Source organism: Chionomys nivalis, chromosome 21, assembly GCF_950005125.1.
Source record: "Chionomys nivalis chromosome 21, mChiNiv1.1, whole genome shotgun sequence".
NCBI classification, from domain to species: domain Eukaryota; kingdom Metazoa; phylum Chordata; class Mammalia; order Rodentia; family Cricetidae; genus Chionomys; species Chionomys nivalis.
In genome coordinates this window covers 39,912,751-39,927,561 of record NC_080106.1, presented here as the reverse complement: position 1 = coordinate 39,927,561, position 14,811 = coordinate 39,912,751, and the positions used below count along the sequence as shown (strand labels likewise).

Here is a 14,811-nt window from a genome sequence, read left to right as displayed (position 1 = left end):
CTTGCTTTGTCCACAATCAGTTCCCTGTTGCTGTCTTTGCTATATAAAACTGGGATTTTACTTCTGAAATTTCAACAGATCCCTAACCTGCACAGTTGAGTGAGTAAATGAACACCTTGTTGAATAGCAGTCATTTGTGAAACACGGGGTTCTGGCCTGTTTTGTGCTCTTCTTCCTTCTTCCTCCCTAAATTGCTGATCATTTAGTTTTCATAATGCAGAAGAACTGGCCTTATGACTTAGGAAGTCAATGATATCGTGTATTGTACATTTGCCTTAAGTTTTCCAGTTTGAGTTTGACTAAAATATTGTAGTCAAGTTTTTTTGGTTAGTATTTTCTCCCCTGTATCTGATGTAATTTGATAAGATTTGTATCATTTATTAACATTAACCAGCATAATAATGACAAGCTTCTAGTGCTCCAATTAGTTGAATGCTTTCTTCAGAACTATAGAGACATCTTCATGCAGTGTGGATTTCCACCAGGCCAGAGTGACGTGAAGTCGCTTAACATCTTTGAAAGTTTTATGTTAAAGCTCAGTTTAGAAACAATAAACTGTCAAAAGAAATGGGAAGAAGAAACCGAGAGAAAGGACTGCTTGTGCATTCATCCCTTGTCTTCTTTTTTTCTTCTTGTTTTGTAGTCAAATCAACAATGCTGATGTATCAAAGTCCGACGACAGGGCTCTTTCCTACTAAAACGTGTGGTGGAGATCAGAAGTCCAAAGTCCATGAGAGCCTGTACTGTGCTGCAGGCGCCTGGGCTCTGGCGCTAGCGTACAGGTGAGCTGGTTTGTTCTAATAGCTCCCAGTAGACCAGTTTATAGAACCAAGACATTGAAAGAGGCATATTTTGAAGATCATTTGATAAATTCAAGTATAGACTGTGTATTATATAATACAGCATCAACTCTTAAGTGTCTTGACTGTAGTTAATGCTGTTTATGGTTATGTAAGAGAATGACTTTTTTTTTCTCTAGAGATGCTTCTAATATTTATAGCCTTCAAATTGTGAATAAAAATTATACTTAGATATGGAATACAAGACAAGATAATGTTAAAAGCTGGTCAGTCTAGGTAAAGAATATGTGGTTTATATTGTAAACCACTTTTTAACATTTTTGCACTTTTGAAAGTTTTGAAACAGCACAGGAACAGAACATTGTTTTAAAAGCATATATATAACAGAGGGGCTAAAGTCAGGCAGTAGCCTTTCCCGAAGACCTCAGAAGAGAATTGAGTCTCCCACCAATCTGTGTCTGATATCAGGGAAGAAATAGGATACAGGACAAATGCAGTGCCTACATCATATATGCTCTAAGATGTGCCAACCATGAGTAATTTACTTTTCTGACATTCCGCCCCCCCCCCCCCCCCCGCCGTGCCTATGATAGCTACAGAAACAGAATTTAGCAACTTAATTAAGGGGCAGTTTTTTTTTTGTTTTTTTTTTTTTTTGGCTTTTTGAGACAGGGTTTCTCTGTGGTTTTGGAGCCTGTCCTGGAACTAGCTCTTGTAGACCAGGCTGGTCTCGAACTCACAGAGATCCGCCTGACTCTGCCTCCCAAGTGCTGGAAGGGGCAGTTTTTATTAAGTGGCAGTGATCTGTGGATATTTAAGTGAAACAAGGAGCATATCATTCTTACTTTTTTAGCAGTGGTTATTTCTTGTACCTTTTAAGGTCATTCATAATTAAAAGACTTTTTTTTTTTTTGCCCAGAAAGAACATCTTAATCTCCTTTAATGATTAGATTTTAGGTTTTATTTTTTTTTAAGGCAAGAGAAGTAAAATATGACCAATTCATTTTTAAATTAAAACTGATGGCAGAATATACCATATGTATCATTGGGTGTTTAGTCGAGTGCCTCTTTAAAGACTGATGTATTCCCTGGGGCACAGCAAGGAAAGCTTATGCCTACCTTCATTTCTGCTTCTTTGAATCCAACCGGGAAGTACATATCATAAAGAGATAGCTTGTCTGCATTTTGTAACAGTGAATTTAAAATAATTGTGGGCGATTTTTTTCTAATGTAGAAATAAATTTTAAATTTTAGCTAGATCATTGTAGAAAATTCCCATTTAAAAAGAATTGACTCACTCCCATAAAGCAAGGAAAAAGCTGCACAAGTTTTACTGTGAGGATTTTTTTTTTTTTAAAATTGCAGCATTTTTACATCTGCTGGGAAGATGAAACTTCATTGGCAGAATTAGTAGATGTCACCAGAACACAGGATTAGTCAGTAGTTAAATACTTAATTATCAAAAGCTCGACTCCCTTTTCAAATGCAATTCCAATTTGTTTCCTGAGTTATCTCTCTCACCCAGGCGCATTGATGATGACAAGGGAAGGACCCATGAGCTGGAGCACTCTGCTATAAAATGTATGAGAGGAATTCTCTACTGCTATATGCGTCAGGCTGATAAGGTAAAGCGTGTGGACCAAAATTCTCATATCGTTCTAAAGGATTAATTTAACCAGCACTGCAATAGCATCTTGTGAAGAATGTACTTTGAAAAAGGTAAAGCCACTTCTTAGACAGTCCGTGGAGTTTAAATCAGCCTCTCCCTTCTCAGCCCAAGCCTTTGAAATCCTGAAACTGAGGTAGCTGCTTCAGTGAGAGATGATTGAAAATTATTATTTAGACTTGAATTTGTGCTCCTGATTTGTTTTTCTCTGTGATAAAGATCCAGATTCTCGGGAAGCTAACAAATATAGCTAGTTCTGAACAACTTATTATTTAAAGAATATCCTTGTCAACCTTAATTGTGTGAATTGGTGTGGCAAAGGGGAATTTTAAAAGTATAATGTCTCATTCATTTGCATGCAAAGAGGCCGGGAATTACAGCGTTAACAAACAGAGCCTTCTGATGTTATATGGAAATGAAGAAGCAATACTCCTAGCATGGTCTGTCTAAACTGTCAAGTTCTAGATTTTTATAATACACTGTTCCCTTTACTTACCTATTATCTTGAGTCCCTAACTCCTGACACCATGTCCGCATAAGAAAACTTATGGTGTTTCTAAGATGACATCAGGTGTAATGACTCTCACAGGACTCATCAGGGTCATAGTTGGTGGCTTCCCAGAACAGCACATGTAAGATGCTGTATGCCAAGCTCTTTTTCCCTCAAGATTTTTATTAGTGTAGGTACCCTCTACCTAACACCCAAATTCTAGACTCCTAAGAGAAAATTTGGTGTGGCCTAAACCACATCAGTTTTAGACATGCACGCCGCTCTTAGGAGAGAATAGTGGAAACCCTTCCAAATACAAGTTAGCTCACAGGGCCAATGGTGATACTTATAAACATTCTTTTCTGAGGTTGTCAGATGTGGACTTACTGGACCAGCTCTTTTCAGGACAATCAACAGGTTGATGCACTGGCTTCTAATTTTACCAGCTGCATTGAGATAAGCTGACTTCCACATGCCTCTGTTTTGTTTTTGTTGTTGTTGTTGTTGTTTTTATCTGTAAACTATGAATCCCAGTCATACCTGCTTCACACAGTTCCTGTGAGGAGCGTGAAACAGAGTACAAAAAGTACTTGGGGTACTGGTCCTCCAAGTATTAATGTTTCCCCTCTCCTATTAGACCAAGCCCTTCCCACGTGTTTATGGCTTCTTCACTTGGACAGAGGTGCACAGCAGTGAGCTCTTAGTGGTTTGTATGTCATGATCATATGAATATATTGTCTTAACTTCTACTTGAAGAAAATTCAAATGTGATAGCAGATCTTTCCGAGATCTGTCTTTGAAGTTATAACTTTAAAAAATATTATATTTTGCCAACAGAATATAGCAGTATCTTTAGTTGGAAGAAAAAAGTGTACTTATTCTAGCTGAAAGGGAGGCATTCAACAAAAGCACCACTTATTTATTGAGATCTAATTTTGCAGATAATCTTTGCAAAGATGATGGAGGAAGGTCATTGGTTAAATAATAAAGAAACTGCCTAGGCCCATTTATAGGCCAGCCCTTAGGTGGGTGGAGTAAACAGAACAGAATGCTGGGAGAAAGAAGCCGAGTCAGGAGTCGCCATGATTCTCCCACTCCAGACAGACGCAGGTTAAGATCTTTCCTGGTAAGCCAGCTCGTGGTACTACACAGAATATTAGAAATGGGTTAGATCAATATGTAAGAGCTAGCCAATAAGAGGCTGAAACTAATGGGCCAGGCAGTGTTTAAAAGAATACAGTTTCCGTGTAATTATTTCGGGGCATAAGCTAGCCATGTGGGCGGCCGGGTGCCGGGGACGCAGCCCTGCTGCTCATATTACAACACAAAGATTGTCTAGATGCTAAAAAAATATCATATGTAGTACTTTGGATTGATGGAATTAAACTGGCAAGACATACGTTAAATTGATATAATTATGGTTACTTTTTTTTGAAATGTGATAGTACTGTTCACTTTCTAAGTATCCCTTCATGAATGCTAAGTATCTTTAAAAGGTCAGCGTTTCTCTTTAGGAAGTATTGTAAGAGTCATGAATTTCGTGTTTGCTAAACAAGCTGACAGACAAAATTTGGAATTGTTCATCAGATGGAAGGCAGTGACATAATGACATAAAGCTTTCTCCCTCCCTCTAATGGCCCTTTCTAAATATTATTCACTTTTACCAAGTAGTTACCATAATTGTGTTTTCTTTTAAATAGAGCTTGAGTTTAACTTAAACTATTTGAAATCCCTCAAATTATAAGGAACTAACATTGCTTTCCATAGGTATTATTAATGTAAACCATTAAAATAAATGGGGGGTTGAATTATTTTGAATTTTTATCATACTAAAATTGCTTCCATGCAGGAGACATAAACAATGCCCACATCTTTTTCTAGAGTTCTAATGACAAACTGAACTACTGCATTGAAGTTTACTCTGGAGAATCAGTGGGCTTATTAGGGTGACTTATAGTGCATGGGTTGGGGGTCACGGGCAGGAGTATATGTGGCCTTAAAGCAGCCACACTGGAAGGTCTGCACCCAGCATGGGTGGTGACTCGCCCATAGCCACATAGATGGAACCTCTCCTGAGTCCTTGCTAGCTTATATACTCTAGCTCTTTTCTGAGTCCATTCACAATCAGGGTAGAATTCATAGAACTAACTGGTAGGGCAGGAATTAGATGTTTGGGTGATGATCCCGTGACTCTTCTTGTGCCTACTCCAATGATGGGCTGTCAACAGTCAGCAAGCCCAGCCGTGATGATCCTTTGTAAGCTGGCACAGCTAAACTCATGAAGGTGGTGATAGTTGATGACTCAGAGAATAGTCCTGGACAGCATTGTCTGTACCACATATATATTGGGGTTTCCAGTAAATTTTATTATTATAACCTTTCTTGAGCCCTCTATCTTTTTGGAGTAGGGAAGTGGAATGTATTACTGTAATCTACATGGAGTGTGAGGGATCGATTCAGAGACTGGATGCTATAAGCTAGATTAATGTCCGTTACCATATGTTCTGTGAACTTTTCATGGTGAGATGTGAACAAACACCTGTTGCCCCAGGAAGGGCATAAACAACAGAACAAAGTCGAGTTCTACCAAATCCAACTTGGCCAACCTATGAGTTTCTTATGCTTGCCTACATGGATGAAGGGTTACCTATACAGCACAGATGACCCCAAAGCAGCCATACCACCAAAAATTACATCACCTTAGCTTCCCAATGATTGCCGAGATAGAATCTCCTCTTGAGTTAACCTTCAACACTACAGACTCTACCTCAGCCTAGGCCACAAACCACATAAATGTAGGTCACACTTAAAACATATGTGAAGGAGATGTAGAATGGAGAGACAGAGACCTCAGTTGAGATTGAATAACCCTCCTCCTAAGAGGGAAGGTCAACAGTCTGTATCTTTCTATTGTTCTTTGTTTGCTTGTTTGCTTGCTTGTTTCGAGACAGTCTCTTTGTAGCTCTGTGTAGAATATTTGTTTAACCAGACAAAGATGTGTTACCATTGCTTATGTTGTATTTGTTTAACTATGTAAAGGTGTGCTGCATTTGTTTATGTGGTATTTGTTTAACAATATAAAGATGATATGTTGCTTTGCCTGCCTAAGGCACTGATTGGTCTAATAAAAAGCTGATGATGGCTAATAGCTAGGCAGTGGAGGGATAGGCGGGCCTGGCGGGAAGGGAGAACAAATAGGACGGGAATCTAGGCTCAAGAGAGGAAAGGAGAGAGAACCCGGGAGAAAGAGAGGGAGATGCCCAGGGCCAGCCGGGCAGCCTCCAATCAGCAATCAGCGAAACAGGGAGGAAGCAGTAAAAATAGAACATTCAGAATGAAAGAAAGGTAAAGGGCCCTGAGGCAAAACACAGATGAAGAGAAACAGGTTAATTTAAGTTATAAGAGCTAGTGGAGCAAGAACAAGATAAGGCTGAGCTTTCATAGCTAATAATGTCTCCATTTCATTATTTGGGAGCTGGCATTCTGAAAAAGCCTGCTACAGAGAGAGAGAGAGAGAGAGAGAGAGAGAGAGAGAGAGAGAGAGAGAGAGAGAGAGTTTGCGTAATGTGCTTCCTGAGCATTTTGTAAAAACATTAACTAAAAGATATTTTACATTTATTAGGAAGTTGAAGTGATTACATGGAATTGGCCTTGATTTGTAGGATATGCAACGGTATCATTTTGTGTTTTATTACTTTGTCTGGGATATTGTTTATTAATGTCTTACTTCCTAATATTCTGTTTGTTCTTGTCCTGGCTAGTTTTATGTCAGCTTACCACAAACTAGAGTCATTTGGGAAGAGGAACCACAACTGAGAAAGTGCCTCCACCACATTGGCCTGTAGGAAATCTGTGGTGCATTTTCATAATTAGTGACTGATGTGGGAGGACTTAGCCCATCGTGGGTAGAGCCATCCCTGGGCTGGTGGTCCTGGGTTCTATAAGAAAACAGATTGACTGAGCAAGCCACCAGGAGCAAGTAAGTAGGCAGCACTCTTCACTGACGTCTGCATCAGCTCCTGTCTCAAGGCCCCTGCCCTGACTTCCCTTTGACAGTGATGTAGAAGTGTAAATGAAATAATCCCTCTCCTTCGCAAGCTGGTTTTGGCCATGGTATTTCATCACCTTAGAAGCCCCAGCGAGACAGAAAGTGCAGAGCTTTGGCCTGGAGGGCTTTCAGTGCCCCGTGCTTAGTTTCATTCACAATGCTGCTGAGAACCAGTGAGAAATCACTGAACTTTTGTAAAATTTGTTCTTCCAGAACACGTACAAAGATGGGATGATTATTTTCCTCTAAGTGTGTATTGTAAGCCTATAAATTAAGAATATATGACAAACTAACTATCCCAAATAAACTATTTACTCACAGTGGGAAAAATTTTCATGAAAAATTTAAAATACAAGTAAAATAAATTCTGATATGGTTTAGAAACATGCACTATAATCGTTTTCTTGATCTTAGGAAATGCTAGGTATCCTATAAACTACTAATTAATGTATTTTGTTTCTTGACTGTTCTCAAGAGTACATTTTGTTTGAAGTTGACATACAGCATACCCCATTAATTTTCAAAGTGTACAGAATTTGATTTTTTTTCTGAAATCTTAAATTGCATGCCTCTTAGCAGCTTTGAAATTCAAAGCCATTCTATAACTTCCCCTGTGAGCATCTTTAATCATTTAGCAGTGAGTTTTCCCCTGACACAGTGCTTAGAAATAAAGTCTCCTGCTGGGTTCTTGCATGTCTTAAAGACAAATGACAAGCATCATCTTGTCAACAGCTGCCGTGGCTTCATTCACCTGACAGAGCCTCATGGTAGATCCCTGTTACATGGGGTGCTGGTAGTTGTCGGCTTGACACAGGTGTGGCCTGAGGAAGGAGGGGAGCTGGATTAAATCCTTCCATCAGATTGGCCTGTACTTCATGATTATTAACATGACAGGGCCAGCCCGCTGTGGGCAGTGTCACCTCTGGCCATGCTGTCTTTGGCTATGTAAGAAAGCGAGCTGAGCAAGATGTGGAAAGCTGTGTGGTCAGCAGGGCTTCCTTCATGCTCTCTGCTTCATGGCTTGCCTCTTGCGTCCTCCTTGAGTTCCTGTCCTGACTTCCTTCAATGATGGGCTGTAACCTGTAAGCTAACAATCAGTCCGTGTTTATCACAGCCGCAGAAGAGCATCTAGGACAGAGGGGTTAGTGATGTGCTGGACCTTCCGTGTTTGCGGGGAGGACTGTGGGAGAGCTTGGCACTGTTGGCTGGGAAAGCCATTGAGTCCTCAGAGGGATTGGAAGATGAATGTATTGAGAGAAATGCAGACTATGGAAGCCTGGCTTGTGAAACCTCAGGGAAGTTTGAGAGTTCCTTGAAGACTCTATTGGGACTGCTCCTGTGATATCTGTGGATTAGAAATTTGTGGGAATGAAACATGGAGTGCTTTACTAGGACGACAGATGCTGGCTCCTGGGGCTGAACACTCAGCTGTGATTAATCTAAGACCGGCATCGTTGAGGGAAGTGTTTCTCAGGGTCAGGAACACAGCAGACTAGGACATTAGGGAACATGAGTTTTGTTTCAGTTCAGCTATATTTTTGATTAGGAGTCTGGAATAATGTTCATTTCTTTGAGATAATAATGTAATAATCATGGCAGGGAGAAAGGAATGACTTTTGTTTGTGCATTTCCAGGCTATTGCTTATGTTCTTCTGTAGAAACAGAATGGCTACTTTTTCTGAGTCCCTCAGTTACTTTATAAATGGAAAATGTACACCTCCAATTGTTTCCTCTTTTTTGGGGGTGGGGGGGAGGGCAGGTGGTTTCTCTGTAGCTTTGGAGCCTGTCTTGGAATTCACTCTGTATACCAGCTTGGCCTCAAACTTACAGAAATCTGCCTTTCTCTGCCTCCCGGGGCTGGGATTAAAGGCATTCACTACCACTGCCTGGCTTGTTGCTATTTTTTCATACCCTATTTAATATACTATGACAATTTTGTACATATAAATAATGTGTTCTAATCACATCCACCCTAATAACGTTCAACATCACTTCATGTCTTTGAAAAGTCATTTATTTGTTTGTTTGTTTATATTTATGTACCAGATGTGTGTCTATTGCTCTTGGAGGCTAGAAGAAGAGTGTTGGATCTCCAAGGCTTAGAGATAACGGAACTTGTAAGCCACATGTATCTGCTAGGGCTTGAAGCCAGTGTTCTTACCTGCTCAGCCATGTCTCCAGCCCTTTCTACCTCCCCACAACCCCAGTTTCTTGGTTTTTGTAAGCCTTTGAGTCTAATTAGCGATACCTATTGGGATTTAGACTGCTCTGATGGCTTGCTCATATGTGGGTAATTGTAACTGCAGTGAATTCATAAGTTCAGTGATGGTGTCATGACCAGAAGACTGCATTTCATAGTGTTTCCCCTCGTTTTCTCAGTCTGATATCTTGCTGATAGAGCCTGACTTTGGTTTTGTTGACTTTAGTCATATTTGTTTCTGCAGGGTCATGGGTGATTTGGAATATGATTTTAAGATGTGTTACATTTGTTAATGCTGTGGAACATTTGTTTAATGATGCAAAATGTGTTACATTCTTTTATGATATATTTGTTTAACTCTGTGAAGCTGTATTTCTGTGCCTATCTAAGACACCTGATTGGTCTAATAAAGTGTTGAACAGCCAATGGCAAGGCAGGAGAAAGGAGAACCTTTCTTTACTCCCGTTATTTCTAAAACCAAATCTATGGATGCTTCACACACCCAGCATTCTGTTGTTTAATTCAGTTTTACCATCAACTGCCTGGACTCAATGTAGATTACAGAGGCTGTAGGCTCAGTACTCTAAAGCTACCTCTGACCTCAGAGCCCACTAGCAAACAGTGGGCCCCCATGTTACCCACATCTGACTTCACTATGAATTTGAGGTCCCGTGAGTTTTCCTTAGGGTCAGTAGTTTAACAGTTCATGGAATGAACATTGGAATCAATAAGTGTTGTTTAAGTTCAATTGAGCAGGCCCTGAAAGGGGATGGACGTTTCTGTCTTTGGAGTTATGTCTTGATTGTTTAGAATTTGTACTTTGTAATCTACAGTGATTAATACAGGGTCATTGGGCCATACATAGTCCCAGCTACTCCAGAGAAGTAGATAGATCCCCTCAGCTTGTTATTTGAGATCAGATTCGCCAACACGGCAAGAGACGGCCAGCTGCGGGGGGGACAAATTATATGTAATTAGTAAATAAAAATGTATTCTGTACCATCTTGGTAATTATGTCTGGATGAGAAATGAAAATATATTTGCTGTACCATAGTTAAAATGTGTTTATTTTTAGAGAAAGAAATCAAATCTGAAGTTTGGATACCTAACTGCATTAGAATATAGTCTAAAGTACTTTTCCATTCAGCTGTCATGTCATTAAGCATTTTCAGGTAACTGTATAGCTAAGTATTATCACAGGGACCTTGTTTTACCTAAGAAAAATATGTTTTACTCAAAATCAAATAAGATTGACTGGAAAGGTGATTCAACAGGTAAAGTTACCTGCGACCAAGCTTGATGACCTAAGCCAATCCTCAGACCACACATGATGAAAGGAGAGAACTGATTCCCACAAGTTCAATATCATGTGTGGCTCATACACACTGTCCTAGTTAGGGTTTCTGTTGCTGTGAGCAGACGCCATGACCACAGCAACTCTTATAAAGGAAAACATTTAACTGGGGTGGCCTACAGTTGAGAGGTTTAGCCCATTATCATCATGGTGGGAAGCAAGGCAGCATGCAGGTAGACATGGTGCTGGAGAAGGAGTGAGAGCTCTTACATAGTGACCTCCAGGTAATAGGAAGTTGTCTGAGACAATGGACATGGCTTAAGCATATATGAGACCTCAAAGCCCACCCCCATAGTGACACACTTCCTCCAACAAGTCCTTACCCGCGCCAACAAAGCCACACCTCCTAATAGTGTCACTCCCTATGAGCTTATGGTGCCAATCTCATTCAAACCACTACACACACACACACACACACATACACACACACACACACAATGTGTTTATACACTATAAATAAACTAAATGTTAGAAACTCAATCAATAATATGCAAAACATTGCCAACAAACTGTTGCTGTCATGCTTACATGCTTCCTACTTCATTCGAATTCAGTGCTGTGAACTATCATTTGGCAGATATGTCCACTCTAATAAGTGAGTCATTGTGACTTTTGTCTATTGTGGTTCCTTAGAAAGGTGCTGTTTCTACTTTGTCCGTTTCCCAGCCTGTAAGCTTTAGCTTTCCTTATAAGAAAAATCACGTGAAAATAACTAACACTCCTAACTTTAGATGAGCATGTGAATGACCTTCACGCTTATTTTATATTCGCTTCCAGGTCCAGCAGTTTAAGCAAGATCCACGGCCTACAACGTGTCTTCACTCCATTTTCAGTGTGCACACAGGAGACGAGTTGCTCACCTATGAAGAGTATGGCCATCTTCAGGTAAAAGAAAAATATTTACTTCTCTACCATTTACATTCCGTATCATGGCATGTTTGAGGCTACTTATACTGTTTCAAAGTAAATTTTATAGCTTTAAAATAGTAGAATATACGAACCCTGAAATAGAGAAGGAAGTTTATTGGTAACCCATGAGGCTGAAGGGATTGCTGTCATGGAATATTAGAGCATACCACGTTCATGGAGTGATCAGATGGGTTATTTCCCTTTAGAATGTGGATGTCTACTCTTCCTTCAGTAAGTGAAACTTGTTTACATACTTGAAAGAATTCCTGCATTTGGAAATAAAAAGCATTGACAGGTGTAAAACAATTATTCAGAAGTTTATATTGGACCACAGATCATTTTTAGTATATCTACTCTAGGGAAGGCTAAATACTCCTGTGGGAATATCACAAACATTTTGAAACCTGTCAGCTTTGTGTTTTGTTAAACTCTATACCTATGCTAACAATGTACCATAGAATGTTTTCTTTTCAATACCACGCTCACGTCTGTGTATTTTAAGATGGATATCCTGTAGCTTGTTTGTAAGATATAAATATTATATATACTATTTATCCTTAACAGAGTTTATTTTTGTTTACCTGTGTGTCCTGCTACTTTGAAATAAGGTACTTATTAATCACATATTCCTTACTAAAAATAAGAGGTTTTCTTGTGTATAATTGCACTTGTGTGTGCACATACACTTACAGGTGTGCGTGCACATACATCTAAATATAGTTGATGAGTGCGTATAGAGCCAGCGACAACCTGCAGTATAGTTAGTTACTTGAGCACTATCCAACTTGAGATAGGGTCTGTCATTGCTCCAGTGCTCACTGATAAGGCTAGGTCAGCTAGCTACTGAGCCCGGGGATCTGTCTATTTTTGCCTCTCCAGCATTGGGATTACCCGTGGTGCCAGCACATCCAGTGTGGGTTCTGGAGATTATGGTATTCTCATATATGGCAAGCACTTTACCGGCTGAGCTATCTCTCCAGTTGGAGTTTCTCTTTTCTACAATTTCCCCCCGTTGTAAATGTCTTATTAAATTAATGAATCAGTTGAGTGAATTATATTATTATTTCTACTTAGATGGAACCTACCTTCAGAAATAAAATCATGTTTATAAATTTGGAAGAATACCAAACTTTTTTTTTTTTTTTTTTGGTTTTTCGAGACAGGGTTTCTCTGTGGCTTTGGAGCCTGTCCTGGAACTAGCTCTGTAGACCAGGCTGATCTCGAACTCACAGAGATCCGCCTGCCTCTGCCTCCCAAGTGCTGGGATTAAAGGCGTGCGCCACCATCACCCGGCCAGAATACCAAACTTTTGTATGTTGTCTCCAAACACAGAAAATGCTGTACCCATTTCTATATAGCAGAAACTTGTTTGTTTTTAATGATTATGCAGTTAAATGTATTTTCCAAAAGCTTGCCTATAGATTAGCAAAATCAAAATAGAAGTGTGTAGTCTTAACTTTCTTTTAAACAAATAAACGTTACGTTAGTGAGTGGCTCAGCACGTAAAGGTACCTGCCACCCTACCTGACGACCTAGGAAGGATAGAATCAACTCTGGAAATCTGACCTTTGACCTCTACTTATGTACTATGGCATGTTGGCATACGCATAGGAAAAGAGCTAAAATATAGTAAAGTTTAAATTCTTAGGATTACTAAATTTATAAGAAGACTTTAAAGTCTCAAAGTGCTTACATCAAAAAAGAGCAGTCCTCTCAAAAGAGGTTTTTGGTTATTGTTGCTGTTCATATTTACCATTTACCATTTTCATTCTTTAGTGGAATATGCATAATAAAAATTATTTTTTAGTTGATAAGCACTCTGTATATTCATGAGATATTGTATGTAATTTCAATAAATGGATACAATAATCAGATTAAGATAATTGGTGTAGTGTAAGGTTTTACTCTTTTGCTCTCTGGGTGGTCCACCAACACCCAGCTCCCAAATAAATCACTCATGGAGACTTATTCTTTTTTTATGAATGTCAGGCCTTGGCTTGGCTTGTTTCTTGAAAACGTATCTTAAATTTTTCCTAACTACCTTTTGCCTCTGGATTTTTTCCTTTTCTTACTTTTGTATATCTTACTTTCAACTCTTAGCTCCATGGCTGGCTGGGTGGCTGGCCTCTCTCTAATGTTCCTGTCTCCTTTTTCTCTTGCTCCTCGGCTCCCTCGTTTCTCCTTCTATTTATACTCACTGCCTGACAGCCCTGCCTTGCTATTGGCCGTTTTGTTCTTTATTGGACCATGAGGTGTTTTAGACAGGCAAAGAATCACAGCTGCACAGAATTACCCAAATACGGCATAAACAAAAGTCACACACTTAAAATAATATTCCCCAACAAATTGGCATATCTATTATCTAAGAAATTTAGAATTCTTGGTGTGGCAGACATTCAAAGTCTTTCTTAATAGTTATTTTCAAATGCTCAATTTTTGTCAACAGTAGCTAACCTGCTATGTTAAGAAATTTAGTGTTGCCGGGCGGTGGTGGCGCACGCCTTTAATCCCAGCACTCGGGAGGCAGAGGCAGGCGGATCTCTGTGAGTTCGAGACCAGCCTGGTCTACAAGAGCTAGTTCCAGGACAGGCTCCAAAACCACAGAGAAACCCTGTCTCAAAAAACCAAAAAAAAAAAAAAAAAAAAAAAAAAGAAATTTAGTGTTATTCTTTCTGTTCAATTATACCCATGTGCCAGTTAACAATCCTCTCTTTACCCAAATTTCCACGCCTTTCCCAGGTCTGTGGTAAATGCTAATCCAGTCTCTGCTTTGAGATTGCCTAGTTAGCACCCGTGTATGAGAACATGCGTTCATTGTCAGTGTGTCTCTGACTTGCTTCATGTATGTCCTCTAGTCCACTTATGTTGGTACAAATGGCAGAATTTCATTCTTTCCCATGGCTGAGTAACACTGAATTGAGTGCATGTCCTACTTTTTCTTTGCCCTTCCATCAAATTGTGTTGACAGTTGTGAATGCTGCTACAGTGAGCTTATGAGCTTACATGTCACTTTGATGTGTTGGCTTCTGTCCTTTTCATGTGCACGTAAGATTAGGACTGTTGGTCATAGCTGTAGGGTGTTTTAGGAGCCCCGTAGGATGTCTGTCACAACTGCACTATTGAAAGTCCCCTCGCTTCACATTCATCCTCCGTCTTTTTGATTATAGTCAATCTGACTGGGAAAAGATGGTATCTAATTACCACTTTGATTTATCTTCTCCATTCTTGCTTATACTTTTTGCTCAATTTTATGTTCTCTTTTGGATAATGCCTATTTAGGTCATTGTTTAATTGTATTATTTTGTTGTTGTTGCATTGAATTCTGTATGTATCCTACCTAGAAA

The 14,811-nt window shown here is 39.5% G+C and overlaps 1 protein-coding gene across 5 annotated transcripts in view; it reads left to right on the top strand.

The window, feature by feature from the left end:
* Positions 1-14,811, top strand: part of Phkb (phosphorylase kinase regulatory subunit beta) — a 182,629-nt gene that overhangs the window by 33,060 nt on the left and 134,758 nt on the right. For all 5 annotated transcript variants that reach the window (XM_057754198.1, XM_057754194.1, XM_057754195.1 and 2 more), the window contains 3 exons: positions 644-782; positions 2,326-2,425; positions 11,336-11,443. In XM_057754198.1, the coding sequence (XP_057610181.1) occupies positions 655-782; positions 2,326-2,425; positions 11,336-11,443 (336 nt within the window). In that variant the 5' untranslated portion in view covers positions 644-654. The remainder of the gene's footprint in view (positions 1-643; positions 783-2,325; positions 2,426-11,335; positions 11,444-14,811) is intronic.